The following is a 21,758-nucleotide window of genomic DNA, read 5'->3' on the forward strand; positions in this document are numbered from 1 at the left end:
AAACCAAGCCCAATACAGGGGAATCTTTAATTGCCATTACTATCACAAGGACATAGAGGGCCACATGTGACCTTGAGGCTGAAGATTCCCCACCTCTGAGATAGACTCATAGTTACAAAAATATTTACAGTATCACTTGTTATTGTAGCAAAATACTAGAAACATAGTGAATGCCTATTAATTGGGGGATGGCTGAACAAATTGTAATATGTGAATGTAGTGAATGGATGAGAAAGTGATGAATGAATGAAAGATTAAGTGCTTATGATGTGAAAAGCACTTGGAGAAAAGTGAGACAATTCCTGTTCTCAAGGAATTCACATTCTAGTAGGGAAAATACATATAAAATGGTTCAACAGTGAGGCAGATGATAATTCAGGGTGGGGAGGGTCATGTGCTAAGATGGTCTGTTATCCAGTGGTCTGGATAACAATCCAATTAGACCTGAATGTAAACAGGAGTTAAAGCTGACATACAAGCATCTTCTTTAGTCGCCATTTGATGATTTGATCAATAAAATCATATCCATTTCTGATATCAAATTGTTTGATGTGTCAAGGACTTCAGTGGTGAGAACTTTCTTTTCTGGGTCTTTGGGAACTTTAGCTATAGAAGAAAAAGGGGTTATACAACACTATGCAAAGGTAGTTTCCAGGGCTGTTTCCAATGAGGTTGCTTTCTCTCTCTGACAAATGGCAGGACTGAACTGGAGGCAGGGCTGCTGTCTTGAGGCATTCTTAAAGATCTTGGGTGGGAAGTTCTGGGCAACCACCCCAATCAGGGCTTGATGGAAGTGGAGGTAAGGGAATGATTGTTGTAGTAGTAGTCTCCCCTGCTTTGATTATAATATTTCTTATCCCGTCCTCAATATTCTTTGATGGAGTATTATTGTATTGTTGGACAAATATGATAGAGTCAGAGGAACCTAGGGAGACTTTTATAAAGTGATCAGAACCAGGAGAACAATTTACACAATGACCATAATGATGCAAAGTCAAACAACTTTGAAAGACTTCAGAACTGTGGTCAATGCAAAGTCCAGTTATGACTTCAGAAGCCTGATGAAGCATGCTTCCCACCTACTGGAAGACAGGGAGGGATAAAAGATGCACAGTGAGACATTGTTTTTAGACATGCTCAATGTGTTGATTTGTTTACTAGATTTTACTTACCTGTTACAAGGGAGGGCTTTCTTTAGGGAAGGGGGACAGTTGTTGGTAGTAATGGAGATGCAGATTAAAGAAGAGAGCGTAGTGTTAATGAAAGAAACATTGAAAATATACACAAAGAAAGTTGAAGGAAAGGAACACAAAGGTGAGAGTTTTGTTACTACTTTGTTAAATTTAACATATACTTAAAAAAAACCCAAACTGTACACAATAAAAATATAGTACAATCCACTTTTTTATTTATTTATTGAAATGTTCATGTTTGTTATGTTTATGATAAAAAAAAAGAAAATTTAGCAAAAGAAAGTATCTATAAAGATGTTCATTAGCTAAACTGACAAATCCAATTAAAATTGGTGCTGCCTTGGGCCTACTGAAAGAAATTTTGCTTTGGATTGTATGTGGGAAATGAGGAAAAGGTACTAAAACAATTAGCTGTGGGGAAAGATCACATTGGTGGAAACTTTCCTCCTCTAGATTTTTTTCAAGTAGAAAGTACCTGATGAAAGAGCATGATTGATTCAAGTTTTATGTTAGTTTTTATTATTATAAACATTTGTTTGAAGTAATTGTAAAGTAGAAGGAGCTAATTAAAATGCATACAAAATCCAACAGCAAATGGATGTCACAAAGAAGATGGTTTATTTTTAATGTCCTTGGCTTAGATCATAGCTCAATCTGTGACCATATCACTTAGCTATTTGATTATCTTTTAAATGTGGTTACGAAAATGGACTGAGAGTTTTGTTTTGTAAGCCTGAGGTACTTTTTCTGACAAGCCATTTGTACTTTGTACCTCAGAATCCTCAAGGTACAGAAAGCCATAGTTTAAATGAGCTATAAGTTTAGAATTGAAAGGGACCCCAGGGGTCATAAAGGACTTAACCTTCATTTTACAGATGAAGAAAATGAGGTTCAAGGAAATGAAGTTACTTTATGTGCTATAAAATGACAGAATTAAGGTTTGAATCTTCCACTTCTTTTAAGACCAATATAAAGAATATATACTTCTTTTGAAATAAGGCCAACTCTGAGTCTTTTTTAAAAAAAAGTTTATCCTTTTCTTTTTATAGTAAAAAAATACATTTTATTGATGGCTTTATTTTTTAATCAGTCATTTCCAGATATGCCACTACTCCCACTAAATGAGCCCTCCCTGTAAAGGAGAAAACAATTAAGCAAAATGAAAATGAACCACCGTAGACTTCATTTGACTCTCCCCACCCCATGTATATATAGTTTATATATAAATATATATATAATATATGTATATATATATATATATATATATATATATATATATATAATTCCTCACCCATGGTCTCCCACCTCTTTACTGAGAAGAGAGAGGTGGTCTTTGGAACCAAGGTTATTACTTACAATTACTTAGCATTCAAACCTAATTTTTGAAAACACAAATATTCTTTCAGTGATGCTTTAGGACTGAAAACTTTGGAACATCACAATCTCCAGAAGAACTTTCATGGACTTGATGTGTACTGGATAGGTAGCATATTACAGGGGGGAAACATCTTTTTCGACATAGAATCAGAAGACACTTAATGATGTGATCCTGGGCAAACTTTCTAAGCCTCAGCTGAGACCTGGGGAAAGTTTATCTGAGGGAACCAAAGGAACAGGAAAGAAAAGGAAGTTATAGCATTGGCTTTCTGAGTTAACTGTACAAAGGACTGACATTTATATGTCACCTTAAGGTTTATAAAGCTGAGTGAAGGAAATGCCCAACACATTGCAAAATAAGCCAAACAAAGGGGTCTTCCAGTCCATTTTTGTAAGTGGTTTTCTCATCTGGGGACAAGGGATGCAGTGTGGTCAGGGACAAGTATTTTCTCTGAGAACTCAGAGAAAATACCGAGAAAAACTGGGGACTGCTCCCATCAGACCTAGAAGCCATGCCAACTCAAATTTGCTTTGGGTTAGGAGCTTAAATATCATAAGGTCATAAATTTAGAGCAGGAAGGAATCTCAGAGATCATATAATCCATCCTGTGTATTTTGCAGCTGAAGCCCAGAGAAGTTTGCTGTTATTTAGTACTTTTTAGCCATATCTGAATCTTCATGACCCTATTTGGGGTTTTCTTGGCAAAGCTATCGGAGTGTTTTGCCATTTCTTTCTCCAGCCCATTTTATAGATGAGGAAACTGAGGCAAGTAGGATTAAATGACTTGCCCAGGGTCATACACCTAGTGTCTGAAGCTAGATTTGAACTCAGGAAGATGAGTCTTCCTGATTCCAAGCCCAGTACTCTATTTACTTCTCCACTTAGCTTCACCTAGAGAAGTTTATTGGTATGCTAAAACTACCAAGTCAGTCAGGTAATGAATTAGCATTTATTAAGTGCTTAATGTATACCAGGCACTGTGCTAAGTGCTGGGAACATGAAGAAAGGTAAAAGATAGCTCCTGCCCTCAGGGGGCTCACAGTCTAATAGAGGGGGCACAGTAATGGTGATGGTGGTGAAGTAGGGTCAGGGTAGGGGTGGGAGAGGATTTAAATCCACATCCTCTGACTCTAAATTCAGGCCTCTTTTTTTTTCTATACCACTCAACTCTCTGGTTAGCATCTACTGCAGTTGTAGCTGAGATTAGATTTTTTAAAAACATGGTTAACTAAACTGCATCCCATAAATTTCACCGTACCTAATGCATGTGTTTCTATGCATTCTTCTCGTAGTTTTGCCTTTCTTTGTATGCCCAGTGCTTTGCACAGTCCCTGGCATATAGTAAGCGCTTAATAAATGCTAGATGACTGACTTTTAAGATTTCTGATTATGCGGTTTGGGGGTGTGGTTTTTGTTGTTACTGCTTCTTCTTAGTTTCCTAGTAAAAGTTCTTTATGGAAAACTTCAAACTTTTCTTGGTTAAGGAACTTTTTCTCTCATCCTTTAGCTGGTATAGCTTTGAAGAATCAGTGATACTTAGAAAGCAGATACAGCAATGATAATATATGCCAGACCTTTTCTAGGGAGCTGGTGTTGTTGGAGCATTTTCAATGAACTCCGTAGGAAGGAAAAAGACTAACGCCTCTTTAGTTCTTTTCCTACCACCTTTATACATTAGGTATACAGAAGAAATAATAATAATCTGCAACAGTTTGGAAATCAAACATCTTCCTGGGGTTTGGGAAAACCTTTTTGAAATGCAGTTTTTCCAGACTGTTGAAGTAAATGTAAAGTAATGGAGGCTATTACAGGTCTTAGCAAGCATCTGTATAGATCCAAGAGAAGCCACAAATATGAACAGGTTGTAATAGTTTATGAGTAGCATGTGAATTCCAAACAAGCAGAAGGCTGGTGGTGGTGGTGGCCTGTCATGTCATGGACTTTGTCATCTTCTCATTGTGTAGACTTTTAACCTTTGCTTCATATTTAATAGTATCAGTTTAAAGTGGTCTGATCACAAAAGAGATCCTGTTATGGTTTTTCAGTGAGTCAATCAACAATCATTTCTTTTTTATGTCAGGCATTTTTATTTTAATTAACTAACTTTTAGTTTCCAACATTCACTTTTATAAGATTGTGAGTTCTCAATTTTTTCCCCTCCCTCCCCTCCCCATTCCCTAAGAGGGCATGCAATCTGATATAAGCTATATATGTACAATCATATTAAATATATTTCCACATTAGTCATGTTGTGAAAGAAGAAATCAGAAAAAAAGGGAAAAACCGTGAGAAAGAAAAAAAAGAGAAAATCTTCATTCAGACTCCATAGTTCTTTCTCTGGATATGGATAGCATTTGCCATCATGAGTCTTTTGGAAATGTCTTAGATCATTGCATTGCTGAGAAGAGCTAAGTCTATCAAAGTTGGTCATTGCATAATCAACAATAATTTCTTAAGTGACTACCATATGCCAAGAATCATGCAAGGTAGTGGGGTTCTAAAGGCAAAAGTCAAAAGGTTCCTCTCCTCAAGATGCTTATAATCTAGACAAGGGAGGCAGCATGTGCATATAATATAAACTAGATATGCTGTGATTTTGATGGGGAGACACTAGCAGCTGGGTAGATCACCAAAGATTTCATGTAGGGTACCTCATGAAGGTAGTGCTCAAGATAAGCCTCAGAGGAAACCAGGTATTCTAAGAGATGCAGGTGAGGAGGTACATTCTAGTTTGAGGTGTAGCCTGTGCCAAAGCATGAGTGGAAGATGGAGTACCATGGATGAACAACAGCAAGAAGTCTAGTTTACCCATACAATGGGTACCGAAGAAAGCAATGAGTAGGAGGGCTGGAAAGGTAGGTTGGGGCCATGTTGTAAAAGGATTTAAATTCCAAAGAAAGGAGCTTATATTTAATCTTGGAGGTGATAGGGAAGGAACCATTGGAGTTTATTGAGTAAGGGGGTCACGAGGTCAGATCTGTGCTTTAGGAAAATCAGTTTGGTGCATGTGTGGAAGATGGATTGGAGACAGGGGAGACCTGAGGCAGGGAAACCAAGTAAGAGACTAATGCAAACAGCCCAGGTGAAAGGGGATGAGGTCTTAAACAAGCATGGTGGTTGTGTGAGTGGAGAGAAATGCAAATATAGGAGAGAGAGAAGTGACAAGATGTGGCAGCTGAATTGAGAGTGAGGAGTCAAGGATGACACCAAGTCACCAACCTGCATGATTAGCAGCATGGTGAAGTCATCTGCAGAAACAGGAAAGTTTAGAAGATGGATAGATTTGAGTAGAAAGCGAATTAATTCAGTTTGAGACATGTTGAGTTTGAAATATCTACAAGATGCCTGGTTAGAAATGTTCAGTAGGCAATGAGAGTGCAACTCAGGAGAAAAATTGGTACTGAAAATGCAGATCTTGAAATCAGCAGCATAGAGGTGATAAACCCATAGGAGCTGATAAGGTGAGAGAGAGACAGAGAAGAAACAGAGAGAAATAGAAAGAGACAGAAACACAGAGAAAGACAGAGAGACAGAGACAGAGAAAGAAAGAGGCAGAAAGAGACAGAAAGACAGAGAGAGAGGGAACAAAAGAAAAGAGGCCCCAGGGTAGGACTTTGAGGAGCACACCTACAGTAAGGGGCCATGTTGTGGGTGACAGTTCAGCAAAGGAGTCTGACAATGAAGAGTCAGACAAGTAGGAAAGCCAAAACAAAGAACAGTGCCATAAAAAACCCCAGAGAGAAGAAGGTCTCTAGGAGAGATGGTCAACATCTCTAGTCAGTGTCAAATGCTATAAAAAGGTCAAGAAGGATGATGACTGGGGTGGCCAGGTGGCGCAGTGAGTAAGAGCACCCACCCCAGAGTCGGGATGACCTGGGATCGAATCCGGGCTCTGATACTTAGCACCACACCCAGAAATAACTGGCTGTGTAACCTTGAGCAAGTTACTTAACCCCGATTGCTTAAAATAAATGAATGAATGAATAAATAAATAAGAAGGATGATGACTGAGAGAAGGCCATTAGATTTGGCAAGTAAGAGATCACTGATGACTTTGGGAAAGTCAGTTTCAGTTGTATGATAAGGTTTTGCAGCAAAAGCATTAGGAAAAAGCAAGCTAAAACCACTTGGATAATTTAGAAGCAGTGTGGCCTAACCAATAGAGAGTTAACCCCAGAATCTAAGTGATCTAAGTTCAAGCCCAAATTCAAGCCTTTAAAATTTATTATTTTGACCTTGATGAAGCCTCCTATCCTCACCATGCCAAGACATTCCTCTGAAGGTATAAGTTAGTAACACAGGAGTTTCTTTGTAGGAGAGAATCATAAGTCAGTCCACTTAAAAAGGCTAGGAGAAGGGGGAGAGAAAGACCTTTACCACTAGAAGCATGCTGAGATACAGAAACCCTGATCCAACTGACTTTTTCCTTATATTATTTCTTCATCTTCCTAATGGTTCATTTCAAACTGGCCACTGCTTCTCTGGTCCTTTGTAACTACAACTCTCCAACCTCATTAAAATTAAAATGTTGGTAGGAACAATCTTTAAGTGTATGTGCACTGTTATATATGAAGAAAATGCTTTGTCTGGAGGGATGCACTGTTACAAATGGGAGTTATTATTACACGGCATTGTGATAGAAAGGGAAAATACTCTCTTTTCCCACAGGGAACCCACAACATGTCTGGGGAAGTACAACAAACAGCCATGAAATAGCTCATGAATATTACTATAAAGTCACATATAATAAGTGAAAAGTAATACAGCACAATCTGAATACACAATTAATAAGAAGAATGAGAAGTCAGGTGGAATCAATCACAGGAACCTTTGTAGAGGGTTTTGAGAATTTGAGCTAGGGTTTTGAAGAAAGGAATTGACAGAGTGATATGTACAAGGCAAAAATGTGTGCATTTGGATATAGGAAGGAAACATACATACATTAAACACTATGTGAACCCCTTAGAAGCTTAATATTAACCCATTTTACAGTTGAGGAAATTGAGTCCAGCAGAACTTAAATTACTTGACCAGGGACACACAGCTAGTGAATGTCTGAGACCAGATTTGAACTCAATTTCCTAACTCCAGGCCTAGCACTCTGTCCACAGTATCAACCTAATTGCCTAGCAAGCTGACTAGCTTGGTTGAATTCAAAGGTCCATGGTGGGAAGTAAGGAAAAAAGAATGTTGTTCAGTCATTTCAGTGGTATCTGATTCTTTGTTACTTTATTTGGGATTTTCTCTTCAAAAATATTAGAGTGGTTTACCATTTCCTTCTCCAGCTTGTTTTATAGATGAGGAAACTGAGGCAAACAGGGTTAAGTTGCTTGCCCAGGGTCACAAAGCTAGTAAGTGTCTGAGGCCGGATTTGAACTCAACAATTAATAGCCTTCAAGCTCAGAGATTTTCTTTGTCTGGTTCCTTTTTTTTGTAGGAAATTATCATATCCTTCAAAAGATTAGAAATACAGTTAGTTAGTTGGGAACCTGTTGTTTTCTATCAGTGGTAATGAGACATTCTCAACAAAACCCTTTTTATATTGATGCTCAGTTGGTGTTCTCAAGGTCCTAGAACAATTTAGGTTAAAAAAGGAATAGAGTCAGAATTTCCCCCCAAATTGTTACTTTTATTGCTGGGGAATAAATTAATCCTATAGTAGTTAATTTTAAACAGTGTCAGGTTTAACAAGTGCTATTCACCCAGGCTGTGTATAATCAAAAGTGTCACAAAGAGAAGGAAGCCTATAAAGTCCAAATTGCCTTCTCACCAACTAAGTGAAAAAGGTGAGATCTATTATTTAAATTGAAAAAAAAAAGAACAGAAATAAAAATTGTGGTTAGTAGGTAGGCAGGCATCTTTCTAAAATCCAATTCACCCCAGCATGAAATATGGAAGATTTGAGTTTAACAAAGCAAATAGAATCAGGGCTTCTCATATCAGAGGGTCTAGAAATTGGAAATGCAAGTAAAAAACAATGTAAAAAGAACTAGTTAAAGAAAAGGAAGCCCATGAATAGCAGATTTTGAAAAATGAATGTCTTTTTCAAAATCAACAATACAAACTGACCAAGATAAATTATTGCAGTTATATGTTATGTAAGGAAACCTACAGAAAGCTAGTCCCATTGACCTACAATACTGCAAGTAAAACTAGGTAAATTCAGAAATTTTCAGGTTTATTTTGGGCTTGAAAGACAATGATGAAGTTATATTTAGTGGTTAGCTATCCTAGTTTCATATAGGAGACTTATTCCAGTGACTGCAGTGTCTCTAGACTTGTACAATTTCACATGAAATTTGAAATGGGAAGAATTGAAGGAGGGGGGAAGAGGTCTGGAATCATATCTGACATTGATAATAGCACCTGAAAGTCATCAAAGGGCTTTACATATATTACCTTATTTGAGGTTTATGACAGTTTTGTGATATATGCATAAATACCTACAGAGAGAGAGAGAGAGAGAGAGAGAGAGAGAGAGAGAGAGAGAGAGAGAGAGGAATGTTGTCAGAGACAGCTAGGTGGTATAGTGGAGATGGAGCTGAACTTGGAATTGGAAATATCTGAGTCTGAATCTTGCCTCAGACACCAGTTGTGTGTCCTTGGGCAAGTCACTTAACCTCTCTCAGCCTTAGTTTCTTCATCTGTAAATGACTTACTTTAAACAGCAAAGTGTCTGAGGCAGGATTTGAACTTGTCTTCCTGTCTCTAATTCCATGCTCCATCCTCTGTACTACCCAGTTATAGTGTAAAAGCCAACAGGAGAGAGAACATCCCTACCATATACTGTGGGTTCCCCTCAATTCTGTACATTTGAAGAATGAGCAATAATGGACTTTACAGAAAGGATCAAAATGAAAGGCAATATCCTGACTATTTTGCTAGTACAAAGTTTGAAGTACTTTGAGAGGAAAGAATAACTTAAAGATATTTTTTTAAAGCCCTCAAATTTTGTATTGGAAAAAGGAATTCAAACAGTCAGGGAAAATGGCTTCTATTAAACATCAAGGGAATGATTTTAGGATTATAGAGTATTATTTTAGCCAACAGAAAGAGCTAAAGCTCTTGAATGACCTGCTGAATAAAAGAAACTTGTAAGACAAACAGGATTTATAAAACAGATAAATTGGGAGATGATTATTCATTTTACAGAGCTAGTTTTTGCTTACAAAAGGATTTGATGCAGGGTTAATGCATTCCTAGTGCATTTTGAATTGTCAAATTTTTAAAATGACACTGACGTACACTTTCAAGACAAATCTTTTTTATAATCTGATGTATGTTCTCGTGTCAAATTTGAGTCAGTGACGTACAGTTAGGACTTCTCGTTGTGGTGGTAGACATCATTGTTAGTATTCAGCACTACTAGGCTCAGAGAAACTTTGGGAATCTCATTTATAGACAGGTTTATTGTATATGGCTGGTATTCCCTGTAGATATAAAATCATACCTTTGTTATATATTTTGAGGGGCACTAAGAAGGTTCTCACCCAAAAATACAATTCTCACTGGCTTCTTTGGTGTCAGTATGTCAGTTTGCACATTTCAGTACGCAAATATTCTTGGGAAGGCAACTTATTAAGGATGGCTAATCATTTGTACATTGGTGCAAATAATTCATGCTTTACTTGTTAATTGTGGGGCTGTTTCAATATTGTCTTTGCATTTCTAGCATGCAGTAGGCACTTAATGTTTGTTGATTGCTTGCTTGATGATTTTCGCAGGAAAGGATAATTTTGAAGCATAGAGTGCTACAATGGGAAGATAGACAAATCTTGGAGGGTGCCTTTTAGGGGTGCACATGAGGGCATGGGGATACTGAAAGGGTGGAGAGATGGGTACAGAAAGGGAGAGGTCATCAGGAGATGGGTGACAAAGGCAAATTTTGCCTGCTTCATAATTTTTTTTTTTTGCTTTTTGGAGGGCAGTTGGGGTTAAGTGACTTGCCCAAGGTCACACGGCTAGTTGTTGTTGTTGTTGTGTGTGTGTGTTTGTGTCTGTGTGTGTGTGGTGTCTGAAGCCAGATCTGAACCCAGGTCCTCCTGACTCCAGGGCCGGTGCTCTATTCACTGCACCACCTAGCCACCCCCTGCTTCATAATTTTTAGCTAGAGTGAGCCTCTATATTTCAAAACATAATATTTAACATTGATTTGGAACTTTAATGTTAGATCAAATGAGATACTATTTGCATAGGACTGGAACATAGTATTTGTATTTATTCTGGTTGAATTGTTTTAGTCATGTCCAACTCTTTGTGACTTTATTTTGGGGTTCACTTGGCAAAGATAGTGGAGTAGTTTGCCATTTCCTTTTCCAAGCACATTTTACAGATGAGAAACTGAGGCAAACAGGGTTAAATGACTTGCCTAGGGTCACACAGCTAGTAAGTGTCTGAAGCTGGATTTGAACTTATAAAGATGAATCTTGCTAGTTCCAAGCCCAGTGCTCCATTCATTGTGCCACCTAGCTTCCCTGGCACATAAAAAGTGTTACACAAATGCTTTTTCCTTTAATGTTGAAGAGAAAGGTTTTGTGATTCCCCCTTCAGTCACATGCCAAATGTAGATTCATGTCCCTGTCACACCTCCCTAAGTCTATTTTATAAAAGAATGCTGATTATAGCTTGCCCATCCTAAAACTACAATGGTGAATTTAGGTAACACTTTACAAAATTCAAGGAAGCTAGACATTTGAGGTGTAGACAAAGAACCAGGTTTTATTTTAACTAGACCGGTAGATTCATTTTTAGTAAGGGCCTGATGAAGCCTTTAGATGTATGTTTAGCTATGTTAGGAGACCTGTTTTGAGGATCAGGATGATTATTGAGAAAAGAGGAGACTCTTATTTGCTAAATTGGAACTCGGTGCTAGACGGACAAAAATTGAAGAAAACCTCAAAAGTCCAAGACACATCAATTGACAATGCATTTTTTTAAATCCATAAGGCAAAGAAAATAGAGATAGTGAGGAAAATTTTTGTTTCAGAGTAAAATTATACTACAATTTTTGCATGCTTGGTCCTCTTAGTGTTAACCAAGATAAAAAATATTTGCTAAAATGAAATTATTGAGGGCAAATAAACAGGTTGTTAAAATGAAATAACAGAAATTAGAGGAAGAATCAATATGTACAAAAGTGATATCACCTCAGATAACCAGAATGGTTGAGGAGAGGTGAATAGTCAGAGATCCAGCCACTGGCCAGTAGATCTTTCTACTCTGGCTCTTCATGTCTTAGCAGTAGGTTGACTTGATGTTCCCCAAGTTTCACTTGATCCATAGGTTCTTCTTCTTGGGGTTCCAGCTGCTTTGATGCTAGGCGTTTTTATAGTGGCAACCATCCTACCCTCTACAGGAAGCTTTTCCTAATCCCCCTTAATTTTAGTATTTTCCTACTGCTGAATATCTCCAATTTATCCTGTATATGGCTTGCCTGTATATAGTTATTTGTCTCCTCCATTAGACTTTTTGCTCCTTGAAAGCCTGGACTGTTTGTTTTTAATCTTTCTTTGTATCTCCAGAGCTTAGCACAGTGCTTGGCATACAGCAGACTCTTAACAAATGCGTATTAACTGACTTGACTAATTCTGCTATATCCCAAACTACCTCAAAACCTAGCACAGAGCCTTCCACATTGTAAGTATTCAGTAAATATTTCATTGGTTCCTCTAACAGGGATTTGTTCTAAAAGTAAGTTAACAAGTTTATTTCATTTTATTTTGCTTTTTGGTAGGGCAATTGGGTTTAAGTGACTTGCCCAAGGTCACACGGCTAGTTTTTGCGTTAAGTGTCTGAGACTGGGTTTAAACTCCCAGTCCTCCTGACTCCCGGGCCGGTGCTCTACTCACTGCATCACCTAGCCTCCCCTTAACAAGTTTATTTTTAAGAAACCATTTTATTTTGGTAAGGCAACTAATTATACCAGCACTCCAAGAGTGCCTGTGCTTTTCTACATAGTTTCCCATCAGCCTCTCCTGTCTGGATCATCACCACTGCTGGTGGTCCAGGGGGAGATTTTGAACATCAGCCCAGTCAAATTCAGAGTCCATAGTTTGCATCTGTTTAGTGGAGTATCCATGGAACTCTGCCTTCCTTCCTGAAACTCGGTATGCCACTTTTACATGTTTATTTTTTCTCCATGAAATTCAAGAAGTTGGTGTGATAGTTTTTCAAGAGGAACATTTTTTTCCCCTTTTAAATGCATCTGACAGTCAAATCACAGTCTATAATACTTTGGGGACAAATTAGGAGAGCAGGCTTTTAAACTTGGGGTACATCAGGTCACAGTTACAGCTGTTTTGCCACACATACATACCTAATAAAAACTTTAAAGTATGTACAAAGCCAAAGTAATCAACTTTATAAAGCTACTGTTTCAACAGCTCTCATCTTATTGTCTTTTATAAAAACTCGGAATAATGTGGTACTCTGAGTAATACAGGCATAGTGAGTTATTTAAAAAATTACCAGTCTTATTTGCCAGAATCTATTCTGCAATTCAACCACAGTGCCAGTGAAGAATACTCCAAATTATTCAATGGTTTTCCAGCTATTTTTCTCTGCCATGGTGTCTATAGCGATTTTAATGAAACATTTTGACTGATATTAATAATGTTATTCCATATTTATAATGTTATTTAAATACCTCAATTCAATTATAAAATATTGCTGATGTTATAATAAATTACATTCATGGAGTAAGGTGGGATCCATTTACTCCAGCTGCTATTTACTTCAATGCTCTAGATGAATTGCGAAGTTGTGTTTGAATCTGGGATACTCTGTAAACAATTTAACCAAAATTACAGCCATTTCAGCACATATACAGTGACAAGAAGTGTCTCACATAGATGTCGTTTATCAGCATGTCTCCTAAGATACCCTCTATGAACTCAGAAAGGTTTGCGTATTTTCAAAATCCCTAAATGCATTTTTTTTAAACTTAAGGCATGCTTTCCATATGTTAACTACTCTCAGCATAAAAAAGGGTCTCCCAGTGAGAAGCATGGCATTTCTTCTGTGAATCCCTTACTTACTCAGCTTATCTGCTGTTTTTCCAAGATTATGGGCAAGTGAAAGCTATTTTAGGCAATAACAAATGGCATCCATTTAAATATGGCATATAGCACCATGAGCAAAGAATAAAGGTCCCAGGTTGCTTTAAAGTGCAAGGACGAGAGAAGGGCAGTTCATTTATAGCCTTTCTGTGGTGTGCACACACTAAAGTTGAAAAGCTATTTTTAAAACTTGTGAAGAAATTCCGAGCAATCAGAACTATTTTGAAGGTAGTAAAGTATATTCAGGAAGGCCAAAACCACAAAGATTTAAAGCCAACAGGAACGTCTGAAAGGTTGGCACTACTAACCATTTACAGCACAAGAGTAACTTCCACTATACTGGTTTCAAATATGGAAAAACCTACTACGTGTGATGATGATTCTATTCAAGGAGAGAGGCATTTTTTTCTCCCTAAAACAGAATAATTTATATCTTTGGAATAAAGAAAGCTCCATTTGCCTCCCCACCTCTCAATTTATTCCCGCCTCCCTTCCTATCCTGTTGACCTGAAACACTAGGGATGATTTCTGAGGTTGTATTTAAATTAGGGTGTTATTTAAGCATAGAAAGAGGAACAACCAATGGACTACATACAGTATTTCATTCAGAATGGAGAGACATTAATGTACAATTTATTAGAAACACATACCAGGATGTATTTGAGAGGAAAAACAATGACCTATTAAGTTTCACAAGATGTTCCTTTCTAAATTTCCTTGACTAATAAAATGGAACTGTGATATGGTTCACCGAAGAATTGAAAATATTTAGGGACAAGACTTGGATTCCTGTAAAGAAGGCTTTTCATTTAATTTAAGTTTTCCTCTTTTTTTTCTGAGGTGTGTAATAGGAGAAAACAGTCAGTAAACATTTACTAAGTACCTACTATGTATGCGCCAGACACTGTGTTAAGTGCTAGGAAAGGCCACGTGAACAAATCAGTATGATTTATTTGCGACAAGCATCATATACATATATATGTATATGTGTGTATATGTATATATATCTAGTCAACAAGCATTTATTAAGGACCTACTATGTGTCAGTGGGGTTAGAAAGTCTAAAATACTCCTTATTCTCACAGTCCAAATGGGGAGACAACAGACAAGTATCTATGGGCTTACAAGAGACAAAGACACAGTAGATGACAAGTCCTTATAATGACTGGGCAGTTTACTATTCCTGTATAATTTTAAAACTCCCTTGGCATTGATAGCTTTTACTAGAAAATTATAACAAAGATAGGGGAAATACAGAGTCAAACACAATTGAGCAGAAATGATGGAGACCATTAATGAACTAAAAGCTATTGAAGATCATTGGAATGTGGCAATGTTTTGAAAATATGGAAATTACAACAACATAGAATCTAATGTGCTATGAAGTGATGCAGAACTAAGATATCTTGTAACTTACTAATATTTTAAAATTTCAAAATATTTTAAATTTATTTTCTGACTTTGTTGTCCCTTACATTTGTAAATGCTACACTTTAATTTGCTGAAACTTAAAAAGACATGTTTATATAGCAAGATGAGGTCACATGATTTAGACATAAAGAGTGATACCATAAGCAAATTAGGAGAGTGTGGAATAGTTTATCTGTCAGATCTGTCAGATCTATGGTTAAGCGGAGAATTTGTGACCAAACAAGTGATAGAGAGCATTACGGAATGTTAGATGGATAATTTTGATCATATTAAATTAAAAAGGTTTTGCAGAAACAAAACCAATGCAGCCAAGATTAAAAGGAAAGCAGAAAATTGAGGGGAAATGTTTATGGCAAGTTTCTCTGATAACAGCCTGATTTCTCAAATTTATAGAGAACTAAGTCAAATTTATAGGACTACAAGTAATTTCCTAGTTGATAAATGGTCAGCGAATCAGATGAGGTCATTATTTCAGTGGACCTTCTTGGGACTGCGTAGTGCACTGAAGGACCAATTTATATGTATTGCTTATTAGGGCAATCCTGTGTGTTTTGTCTTTTTTTGAAGAACATACACACCTTTCTCTGTGCCTTAAAAGATTCCAAAGGGTCTGATTTATTTCTTAATAACTTTTATTATTCTAGATCTAAAGCATAGAAAACAACAACTTCTATTGTTCAAAGATGGAAAATAATACTACTACCATTTCTCGGGAAGAATTGGAAGAACTTCAAGAAGCATTCAATAAAATAGGTATGTTTTGGGGAAACAAAAATGTTTAAAGTTATCTTGTTAAACATTAAAATATCTAAAAAAGGATAGCATTTCTTTCCTTCATTGTCTCCCTGTCAGCCCCCATCTCCTGCACCTCCCCCCCTACCTTTTTGGGGAAATATTATTCCTTTTATTCTCATGTTAGCTTTCACTGAATTCTTTCTTTTCTCTTGGAGATAAGTTAAGACTGCCTTGAATTTCTCAGTGAACTGAACTTTGCAATCTTTGATCATTTCTTTGTAGAGAATAATCCAGGTTAATGAGTGACAAGGTAACTGAATACACTTAACAGGGTGTCCTCACCTGCAGAGTAATATAGAACCACTTCCTTGTGCATAAACTGAACTCTGATCTCTGAATCGCTGTCCATGGCACCACCATTCACTGGCTCCACAAAGTGTTATTTTTCAAGATTCTTGTCTATATTCTTCTCTCTATTCATGATTTACAAGCATGCAAGGTTTTTGTGTTGTCACATCTTTATCTGCATACCTCTTTAAAAAATTTTTTATGATTCATTTTCTGTTGAAAATCTGCAACCTGAGGGGCGGCCAGGTAGCACAGCGAGTAAGAGCACCGGCTCCAGTGTTGAGAAGACCTGGAGATCGAATCCTGGGCTCAGACACTTAGCACCCACTCAGAAACACCTGGCCGTGTAACCTTGAGCAAGTTACTTAACCCCAATTGCTTAGGGGCGGCCAGGTGGCTCAGTGAGTAAGAGCACTGGCTCCAGTGTCGGGATGACCTGGATCAAATCCGGGCTCAGATACTCAGCACCACACCCAGAAATAACTGGCCGTGTAACCTTGAGCAAGTTACTTAACCCTGATTGCTTTAAAAAAAAAAATCTTCAACCTGCTCACAAAACATCTGAAAAGTGATAGACAAAGAAAACGTCTGTGACTCCCCATGCTTATATTGGAAATGTCGGGAAGTAAAGACTGAGCTTTGAGATGACATGGTCATATATATAGGGATCCCACACACAAATTCTTCCCCCAAACTATCCTCAAAAGTTAATTTCCAACCACAATGAAAACTAGGACTATAAAAGTAACAGTGACAGACGATGGAAATGAGAAGATTTAACATTATAGTTTAGTTGGCATCCTAGAATTCTCATAAATTCAATAGAAAGTCCTAAACTAATTTAGATGCAATAGAAAATATCATCTGAGGTCGACACTGAGGTTGCAAATGTAGTTCTATTTAGCAAATATTTATTGAGTACCTATAGCAGATGAGGGACTGGGGTACATATCCATATATCTATATCTACACACACACACACACACACACACACACAAACATACATACGTACCAATGAATTAAGACATAGTCCATTACTGAATGAAATTTACTTTCTGTTAGATAAGGAACAAGGCATATAAACAAATAATTCTTGCTATAGAGTAAAATATAATTAGGATCATAAAATAATCAGAGAATTTTAGAATTAGAAGGGGCTTCATTGTGCATAATAAAAATTATAGTTAACATTTATATGGTGTTTTAAGGTTTGCAAAGTGCCTTGATGAATGTTAGCTCACTTGATCTTGACAACAACCCTGTGAGATAGGTGCTATTATTATTCCTTTTTCACATGTGAAGAAACTGAGGCTTTAGAGATGTTAAGTGACTTGCCCAGGACCATACAGCTAGTGTTTGAGGTAAGATTTTTTTAACTCAGGTCTTCCTTACTCTACATCTGTACTCCCACTGGGTCATTTAGCTGCCTCTAGTTACTGGGTCCATGTCTACTTGAAAAGGCATGTAGGGGGTGTTCAGGGAGGACTAGCCTTTGGCTTGGAGGTTTGCTGAGCCTTTTTCAGGGCTTCACATCCACTTTTGGTGTCTACTTGGCACCCAACTCTCACCTGTGGGTCCAAGAAACTAGCATGCCCAGTGGCCACACCCCAGTAAAATCATATCGGCAGTTGGGCTAATCCAGGTTGAGGGTACCTGAAGGCATCAAACCCTTCAGTGAATTAGAGGGATGTCTACCTAACCATATGAAGACCTCCCCTATTGGAATGCACAGATGAGAACATTTTGTTGCAGAGGCCATGAAAGCAGCCGAAGCAATCACTGTGGAATGTTTAGAGCTTGGTCAGACACTGAAGATGCCAGGATCATTTACTGCATCCCAGACCATCACCAGTCCTGACATTTGTCTTGCTGCTGGACTTTGATGACTCTGGAAGAGAGAGTGAGGCTAGGGACTTTGTGCAACTCTGCCTCACTTCATTCAGTCCAGTTCTTGGGAGAAAGACAAGACATCACCATTGTGATGTCATTGGTCCTCTTTGGAAATGAAGGAAGAACAATAACCTGCAAAAGAATCCTCACCACAATAGACAGCACCAGACAGGTAATCATCGAGCCTCATGCTGAAGACTTACAGTGAAGGGGATCCCACTACCTCCTGTGGGAGCCCATTCTACCCATGGACAGCTCTAATTGCTATTGGGTTTTCCCTGACATCCAGCCTAATTTCACCTCTTTGCATCATGTAACCTACTGTTCCTGGTTTTTCTCACTTGAAGGAAAACAAGTCTAATTCAATTTCCATGTGACACCCCACCCCCAAAACAGTCATCACATCACCCCTAAGTTTCACTTCTCCAGGTGACTCATTCCTGGTTACTTCAGTCCGTCTTCATGTGACATGGACTCAAGGTTCTTTGCCACCCTTGTTGCCTTCCTCTGGACCCTTTCTAGCTTATTAGCATCTTTCTTCAACTGTAGCACTCAGAAATGAGCTGACAGCTGAGTACAGTGGTAGCATCTCCTTGTTCTTGGAAGCTATGCTTTTAATATAATCCAAGATCATATTTAATTTTTTCACTGCCCTATCACAGTGCTGACTTATGTGTAAGTTGTAGGTCACTAAAACCTTCTGCTCCTTCTCAGATAAAGTGCTATCTAGCCATGCTTCCCCATTCTGTCCTTGTGACTGGGACTTTTATTTAAGCCCAACTATAAGACTTCATCTATTTCTTAGCACTTGGCAGGGAGGGAGGGAAGAAGAGACAGAGGGAGAGAAGAAGAAAAGGAAAGAGAGAGAAAGAGAGAGAGAGGAAGGGAGGGAGAGAGAGAAAGGGAGGGAGGGAGGGAGAGAGAGGGAGGGAGAGAGGGAGGGAGAGACAGAGACAGAGACAGAGAGACAGAGAGAGAGAGAGAGAGAGAGAGAGAGAGAGAGAGAGAGAGAGAGAGAGCACTCCATCATTACTAGATCATGAGGAGAATATATCTAAATCTAAATCCTCTGAACTGGAGATCCATAAAAGGAAGCATCATGTTAGTTGGTGAAGGGAGTGTCAGAGTAAGGATACAAGATCTCAGAGGTGGAAGGCATCATTGAGGTCATGTACCCAGGACCCTGTTTGTTGTTCATCCTTTGTTTTGGAAGAGGACCAATGACATCAGGAAGGTAACATCTTAAATTGCGCGTGAATCAGATTTAGGTGAGGCAGAGCTTCACAAAGTCATCAGCCTTTCTCTCTCCTGCATTGGAGTCAAGTGGCAAGATGAAAGTCAAGATGACTGGCGATGGCCCACCTAGACAAGGTTCCACTCCACAACATATATAATAAATAGTTATACAAAATTTGCACACAGATCTCAAGTAAAAGAGAATCTCAGCCATAGCTCATTTCCCCTTGGATTGTTGGGTAGTGTTTCTGGTTCTACCCTTTGAGGTCTGGCAGAATAGGTTTAATCCCTCTTCCAAGTGACAGTTATGCAAAATTCTTTTTTTTCTTTTTGGAGGAGGGAAGGCAGGGCAATTGGGGTTAAGTGACTTGCCCAATGTCACATGGCTAGTTTTGTGTTAAGTGTCTGAGGTCAGATTTGAGCTCAGGTCCTCCTGACTCCAGGGCTGGTGCTCTATTCACTGCTAGCTGCCCCAGCTCTGAAAAATTCTTGAAGACAATTATGTCTCTCCCTACCTTGCCCCTCTTCTCTACCCATTTACCAAATGTTCTCTTTTCTAGGGTAAACATCCCCACTTTCTTCAGCTAGTCCTCATATAGCATGATCTTGAGACCCTTTACCATCGTCCTCTCCTAGACCCTCCCCAGCTTATCAATATCTTTCCTAAACTGGCACAGAGAATAATGATAATAAAAATCATAACTAGTAGGGCGGCTAGGTGGTGCAGTGAATAAAATACCGGCCCTAGAGTCAGGAGGACCCGAGTTCAAATCCGGCCTCAGACACTTAACACTTACTAGCCGTGTGACCTTGGGCCAGTCACTTAACCCCAATTGCCCTGCCTTCCCTCCTCCAAAAAGCAAAAAAACCCATCATAACTAGCACTTACATGATACCTTAAAGTTTGCCATGCACTTCATGTGCATCATCTTGTTTGATCATCCCTGTGAGGTGGGGGTTGTTATTATTATATCCTCATTTTACAAGTAAAGAAACAGGCTGAGATCAATTATATGACCTGCCCCAGAGTAGCTCAGTGAATAGAGTGCTGGGTTTGGAGTTAGGAAGTCTCCTCTTCTGAGTTCAAATCCAGCCTTACTTACTAACTTTGTCACTTTGGAGCAAGTTATTTAACCCTGTTTGCCTCAGTTTCCTCACTTGTTAAATGAACAGGAGAAGGAAATGGCAAACCACTCCAGTATCTTTGCTGAGAAAACCCCAAAAGGGCACAGAGTCAGACATGACTGAAAAATGATCGAACCACAAGAGGCAGCCTCTACATCCAGCAAACTAACTCCATTCCTGGACTTCTCACCCACTGAAAGCACCTTCTGTCCCTGTAGCCCTTCCCTCTGATTGGCTGGTTCCTCCTCCATTTTAAGGTGGAGCCTCAAGTCAGCTTCATCTTCATACTTGTTCAGATTTTCCTCTTCCCACTCTCCCAGGTCTTTTTCTGTAATGTGCCTCCTTCCCCTCCCCTCTTATGTACCTTCCCCTTCCCCTTTTCATTCTTTTCAGCCCCCATTAGAAGAGAAGCTCTTGGAAGGCAGGCACTGTCTTTATTTTTGCTCATATCAGTATTTCCAGGACTTGTCACAATGCACACAGTGAGCACTTAGTAAATTCTTGTTGACCTACCCTTCCCCGCCCTGCCCCACCCTGCCTCAGAGATCTGAGCACAATTGTGGTGGGCCAGGGCAGAGGCTAGTACCGCCTCCCAGTGATATGGGCAGTGCCAGGCACTATTTCTCTCTTGATGCAGCCTAAGACTGCTTTGGAATTTTAACTACAATATCAATTTGTTGACTTTTCTTTACTGAAACCAGTGTCTTCCTTCCCTTCTTATTAGTGAATTTGATCTTTTGGATGCAAATATAAGAATTTGCATTTATCCCTGTCACATTTCATCATAGTCCAGTGTTTTTGCTTATCTGGATTTTTTTTTAATCCTGACTCCATAATCAAATGTGTTAACTATTCCTTCCAGCTTTGTATCACCTGCAAATTCAGTGTATATAAAGGCTATGTCAATACCCTCTGGGGGCAGGGGATGGAGTATGTGATGTGCATAGTAGCAGGCAGATAGCAAGGTACCTGTGCTGGGATACTGAGTATCCTGCTTTCCTGATAGAGGCTTGCATGATCTTAGGCCATTTCGATGTGGAGATCTAGGTGAGTTTTTACTCACTTGTTAGGATAGTTCAAAGTGGATTAATCCTACCCCCCCCCCCGGGGGATGGAGGGGAGAGCAAAGGAAGGGGACTTGGTCTCTATAGGTCCAGAGTAGAAGGTCTCTAGGGGCTGTTAGGTGGATAGAGAATATAGAGAGAGGATAGAGAGCAAGGCCTGGAGTCAGGAAGACTCATCTTCCTAAATTCAAATCTGACCTGAGACATTTACTAGCTATGTGACACTGAGCAAATAATTTAACCCTGTAAGCATCAATTTCCTTATCTGTAAAATGATCTGGAAAAGGAAATAGTAAAACTC

At 38.7% G+C, this 21,758-nt stretch overlaps 1 protein-coding gene across 3 annotated transcripts in view; it reads left to right on the top strand.

Moving 5' to 3' along the window:
• PLS1 (plastin 1) overlaps positions 1-21,758 on the top strand; it is a 154,250-nt gene that overhangs the window by 74,682 nt on the left and 57,810 nt on the right. For all 3 annotated transcript variants that reach the window (XM_069104681.1, XM_069104683.1, XM_069104682.1), the window contains exon 2: positions 15,704-15,812. In XM_069104681.1, coding sequence (XP_068960782.1) covers positions 15,743-15,812 — 70 coding nt within the window. In that variant the 5' untranslated portion in view covers positions 15,704-15,742. The remainder of the gene's footprint in view (positions 1-15,703; positions 15,813-21,758) is intronic.

This window comes from Petaurus breviceps, unplaced genomic scaffold (assembly GCF_028583685.1).
Source record: "Petaurus breviceps papuanus isolate PSGF00001 unplaced genomic scaffold, PetGlider_PUasm1.0 688, whole genome shotgun sequence".
NCBI classification, from domain to species: Eukaryota; Metazoa; Chordata; class Mammalia; order Diprotodontia; family Petauridae; genus Petaurus; species Petaurus breviceps.